This window comes from Neolamprologus multifasciatus, chromosome 7 (assembly GCF_963576455.1).
Source record: "Neolamprologus multifasciatus chromosome 7, fNeoMul1.2, whole genome shotgun sequence".
NCBI classification, from domain to species: Eukaryota; Metazoa; Chordata; class Actinopteri; order Cichliformes; family Cichlidae; genus Neolamprologus; species Neolamprologus multifasciatus.
In genome coordinates, this window is record NC_140445.1 from 19,271,445 (window position 1) to 19,277,444 (window position 6,000).

General features: G+C 40.0%; 1 protein-coding gene across 3 annotated transcripts in view; it reads right to left on the reverse strand.

Moving 5' to 3' along the window:
- Positions 1-6,000, reverse strand: part of slc45a2 (solute carrier family 45 member 2) — a 43,863-nt gene extending 37,863 nt beyond the window's left edge. For all 3 annotated transcript variants that reach the window (XM_085167021.1, XM_085167023.1, XM_085167022.1), the window contains exons 1-2: positions 5,278-6,000; positions 2,448-2,624 (exon numbers count right to left, since the gene is read on the reverse strand). In XM_085167021.1, the coding sequence (XP_085023147.1) occupies positions 2,448-2,624; positions 5,278-5,749 (649 nt within the window). In that variant the 5' untranslated portion in view covers positions 5,750-6,000. The remainder of the gene's footprint in view (positions 1-2,447; positions 2,625-5,277) is intronic.

A 6,000-nucleotide genomic window follows, 5' to 3' on the forward strand; every position in this document is an offset into this window, starting at 1 on the left:
TTATGCGCCAAAACTCACAAATCCCACAACCTGCGCTGAGCACCTCACAGGTTACAACGTTGCACCTGAGTGAACTACAAGACCTTTGGAACAGAGCAGTCCAAAGTGAAGATGTTTGGTCATAGTGTACATCGCAACATGCAGAAGTCGTGGAAGGCTGATGATTTGGGCTTGTTTTGTAGCCACAGGGCCTTTCCGTCATTGAATTGATAGTGAACTCCTTTGTATACCAAAGTATTCCAGCGTCAAATGTCAAGCCATCTGCCCAACAGCGAAAGATTAATCAAAATTAGGTCATGAGACACTGCAATGTTTTCAAGCACAACAGCAAATCTACAACAAAATAGCTGAACAGCCCAGACCTCAATTTGATTAGAAATGATGTAGTGGACCTTTAATAGAGATGTGTGTAAATGAAGGTCTGCAAACCTCAATAAACAGAAACAACTATAAAAAGAAGACTGGGCCAAAAACCCTCCATAATAATGTGAGAGACTAATAATGATCATCTCAATTTATTGCTCCTAAAAGTGGTTTTACAGGCTTTTGAATGATAGGTTGTGCTCAATTTTTCATTCACCTGTCCTGCATTTTGGTTTGGTGTTCGACTTTTTAACTGTAAAACCATACTGTAGAATTGAGCTCAAAAACACTAAAACCCTACAGTTTTCACAGTATTTGAGCAATCCCATATGCATACACACAATCACCATCCTTTGTTAATGCTTACACTTTTCTTATAGTAGTAATGAACAGTTTATATTGGCGTGTTTGCAATTTTTAAATTGACCAGAGCATTTAAACTGTGAAGGGCATTATCCTCTCTACTAAACACAGATGTTATGCTTAACATAAGTCACTATACCTGTAGAAGCCATTCATTTGAAAAGGAAATATCGTCAAATGAATATAAACAATAAAGCAAGATGTGCTGGAGACTTTTACAGGTTTTTTATTTTGTTACTTTTAGATGCATTATATTGCCAAAAGTATTCATTCACCCATTTAAATCATTGAATTTCAGGTGTTTCAGTCACCGTGGTTACAGGTGATCAAGCAGTTATGCATGCAGACTGCTTCTAGAAACAGTTATGAAAGAATGGATGGCTCTCAGGAGCTAAGTGAAGTCCAGTCGTGAAATTTCCTTGCTACATATTCCACAGTCATTCCACCCATGTGAATTGGAACAACAGCAAATCAGCCACAGAGAGGTAGGCTAGGTAAAAGAACAGGGATTTCGGTGTTGGGCTGTTTTTTAAAAGTTCGGCTCGGCCCTTTAGTTTCAGTGAAAGGAACTGCTAACGCCATGTCAATACATTTTGGACAATTTCATGCTCCCAGCTTTGTTCCTCTTCCAACATGACTGTACACCAGTGCGCATAATGTTAGCTTATAACGAGCTGTTACTATTGTTATTTAGCAGCTCGCTGTCAGCTGTCCGGAGATGGGAGGGTAAATCTAATCTGCTAGCAATTATGACATTATCAGTAAAAAAAAAATAGCATGTGCATGCATGGTTCTGTTTGTCACAGCCCTGACTTCAGTTCAGGAGATGAGGCTTGAGGTAAGAAGAAAGAGGATTTTAAAATTGAAAGTCACTTATGGATGTATTGTTTATGTGGTTGGTTTCTAGCAATATACATGAAGCATACAGTGATGGAATTAAAGATGACAGCGCAATATGATGGCAAACCGCATGTATTTTTAGTGAATTAATTCCAGAGTATGCATTACTTAATTGAAAGACAAAATTACACACAAATCAATGTATATTTATGAGTACAACATTCTTGTTTTCTATTAAATAACCTAAAAAAAATTACTTTCTGTGTCATAAAGAGTGGAAAAAGGCCCAAACTCATAACATGGTTGAAGGACATTTATACCCATCTCTTCTTTACTTTTTAAAATTTTCATTCATTAGTTGATAAATGAAAATTATTTATCTATACCATTATATTGGCTAATATCATCAGCCAGCTGTTATATCAGTTGTGCTCTTATATTCGTGCTTCATCCTAGCCTGACCTAACTTTTATTGTTACAGACAAACTTACTAAGAAAAGCATATATGTATATATCTCAAATTATCGAACATTTCCCAAGTGAACTCTTGTTTGCACTCACAAATAAAATAAAAAAGACATAGCTTCCACCCACAGTTTAACACGCCGACAAACAGACACAGTTCACTGAAACTTTCACACTCCCTCTATATGTGCAACTCCGCCCACTCAGTCACAGCAGGAGAAGTTTTGGAGGCTTACTTCCATAAAGCGTTACTGTGAGTTGCTCAGATGCAGAATGAACATAAAATTATTGCCTAACTAAAGTCCAAATCCATCAAAAGGAAACAATCACCAGCGTAACCGGCATAAAGAAGTCTAAACAAAACACAAAAGCTATGAGTATTGAAGCAAGAACCAAACAGTGTTTGTGTTACATACCTGTGAGGAGAGCATGGTAGTGTAAGCCTCTTTCCTTGTCTTTATGTGAACATACATCAAACAGGTAGGCCTTAATGGGTCCATCGATGAAGTCTGCAGCAAAGTCAAACAGCACGACTCCAAACATCACCACCACGATGGCCCATATGCTCTTCAGCGACCTATCTCTGACGAGTGCTGGAAAACAACAGTACACATCAGCACTCAGCACGTACCACAGAGAAAGATTAAAATAGTAATACACTGACTACATCAGTACACTAAGGAGCCTTATCTGTCACATTCACAAGTTTAATTAGGTTTGATACACATCACAAGAACCTCAGAGGACAAGCACGTCAGAAGGCACTTAAAATAACAATACAATAATTAAAAAAAGAAAACCTATTATAACTGACGCCATAGCAATTATATTTTAAAACCTGAATGCTTGAACACTAAGCTGCTCTTTTAGAGATATGAAAGATGTCAAATCACACCACAAGAGAACGTGTAATTAGAAGTTATTAAAGACAATTTTACGATTTCATTAAGAGATACAAGTGAATGCTGAAAGACAGGTTTATCATTATATTAAAACTACAGGTGAAGGAAGGATTTTTAACTTGTCACTTCTTTAAAAAAAAGTCTGAAGTGGTAAAAAAACAATTTAACACACCAAAAGAGCAACTCTGGGAGGTGCAGGCCAGCGTTAGGTTTTTCATCTTTAAGAAGAGGGCAGCCACGACGATAGAAAACATTATGTCACATGACCGCTTTGGCATTTACTACGGCCCCGGGGAATATGGAGAGATAATCAGCTTATCCAGCCTACGTCAGGAGACATACTTTATAGTTCATAAGAGTGCTATAAGAAAGCCAGGAGCATTTATCTTTAATTTCTTGGTTGTTTATTTGTCTATTTTTGTAATTTTTGCCTGAAAACACGCACAAAAAATCCTCTAACAGCTTCAGGCTAAACTGAACCACCTTGAACACTTTGGATGATATTGAAGAAAAATAATTCTCTTTGTGTGTATATCAGAACAGAGTGGTTTTTGTATTTTTGCACCATCAAAATTATAAATGAAGAGGTAAAAAACCCAACAAACTCATAGCAGTGACTTGTGATTGTGATGTTCAGCACAGTATAAAAACTCTCAACATCTGCTGAAGTTTGATTGAAAAGGAAATTAACCACAACAGTACTGCATCTAGTTTAATTGTGTTTTGACAGCTGATATCCAGGCAAAGGAAGCACGAGAGTGAAAAAGGTTCAAACTACACACAATTAAGACACTTAATGAATGTTACTGTTGAGCTGATTGCTGCATTTTAAGTGTACAGCTTACAAATTGCAAATAAAACTGCCCATACACACATTATTCCTCACAAAGCAAACCTCTGAATCTGAGTTTGTCACATTTTTGCAGAGTGTTGCTTTCATGATTTTTCAATCAAAACAATGATTTGGGTTAAGTGGATGATGTGATTCAAATCAGAGTGACTTAAATTATGGCCAAATATGTATTTAATCTCCGAATGATTCCACAGGATGCTGAATGGACTGGTTCTTATATAGCGCTTTTCTACTCTGTCCGAGCACTCAAAGCGCTTTATACAGCTAATTCATTCACCCAATCACACCCATTCACTTCTAAGCTTAAGTGCTAGTAGTAAGTATCTAACATTCATACACATTCACACTCCGATGGATGCATCGGAGAGCAACATGGGGTTAGTATCTTGCCCAAGGATATTTGGCATGCAGACTGGAGCAGCCTGGGATTGAACCACCGACCTTCTGGTTAGTGGCTGATCCGCTCTGCCACCTGAGCTACAGCCACCCACACTATCACACACACGCTGTCACTGCCAGCAGTGAATCAGTTAGTGTTTCTGTTTTTTAAGAGAAGGCTTTTTACCCATCCTAATATTGCTTTTTATGGTAACAGATTCTTTTGTGTGCAGACGCTCTTGGAATGCTGTTTGGAGTCTAATGGATTCAAATGGAGCATCTCTGGGCCCTACTTTTTCCTTTCATGATGAATGTATCATTTTATCCCCCAAAATCTGTGCACAAGTAGAAATTTGGATTCAGAGTCTTTAAAAGTCTTGCAAAGAGGTTGAAACTTGCCCTTAACCTTGTCCTGCAGGTAAAAGAAGACAGCAAAACCTAAATCAGTTCAGTTCATATTTATTTATATCAAACCAATTCCTACAACAATCACCTCAATGTGTTTTATATAAGGTATGTAAGGTAAAGAATCTACAATATTCGAAAGAAACCCCAATGATCACAGGAGCATTTGGTGACAATGGGAAAGAAAAACTCCCTTTTAACAGGAGGCTCACACCAGGCTCAGTGAGGGGCAACCATCTGCCCTGGCTGGTTGGGCTTGAGGGGAAAGAGACATTCATTTATTGTGGAAGAGAGCCATAGGTTAATAATGGCTAATGATTAGATGCCGAGTGGTGTATAAACACAGAGAGTGAAACAAGGTGAATGAAGAAAAAAATGCTAAGTGCATCACAGGAAGCCCCTCCCACCAGTCTAAGCTTATTGCAGTGTAACTAAGAGAGTGCTTAGGGTCACCTGATTCAGCCCTAGCTTTATCAAAAAGGAAAGCTTTAAGCCTATTCTTCAAAGTAGAGAGGGTGCCTGTTTCCCGAATCCAAACTGGGAGCCACAGGAGTGGAGCCTGATAGTAAATCTTTGGAATACTTTTAAATCAAAGCTTGCATGGCCTCAAAGCATTTTCTGACATAACAAGATTACAGATAGCACACTACCTCCACTCTTGTTCTGTCTGAATTCCTCACCCTCAAGTTTTCTTCACTGATCCCTCACCTGAGATGACAGCGTCTCCATTAAGGAACAGGGTGATTCCCACAAGCATGAGGATGCCCAGTGCCAGGATGTAAGGCCTCCGCCGGCCCCACGGCGAGTGGCAATAGTCGCTGGCTGAACCGATGATGGGCTGGAGCAGGAAGCCCAGGATGGGGCTGATCAACCACACCAAGCTGTACAGACTCTGGGGCAGGCCCACACTCAGGAGCACCGGCGTGACAAAAGCTGCCTCCACGGCATAGCAGAATTCCCTTCCAAACATGACCAGGCCGTGGAGAATAAGGCGCCCCCGAGAGCGCCTGTGAGGCTCCACAGCTCCAAAGACAGAGTCTTCCACACTGTCTACGTAGTCCACATTGCTGCCATTGCAGTCTGTTGAGTACTGGTGCAGAGAAGTGCTGATGTGTTTGCCAGGCTCAGAGATCCGACAGGGTTGGGGTCTCACAGACTGATCTTCTGATAACAGAGTCATAATTGAAAATGAGGGGGGGTAAAGGACAGAAGGAGAAAAAGAGAACAGGAAGGGAGCAAAGAGGAGATTTAGATGAAGAGAGGCAAAGAAGTTGCTTTGGGTAGTCTCTCTCCGTCAGGGATGGATGAAATGCCAAAACTGGCGCTTGGCTTGAGTTAATCCTCTTCACTACTGCATAGCTGAGTAAAGAGTTCAAGCGCCACGCAGCTTTATTTTGCATGTGAAGGTCTGAGCAAGACTCTGTCTAGTAA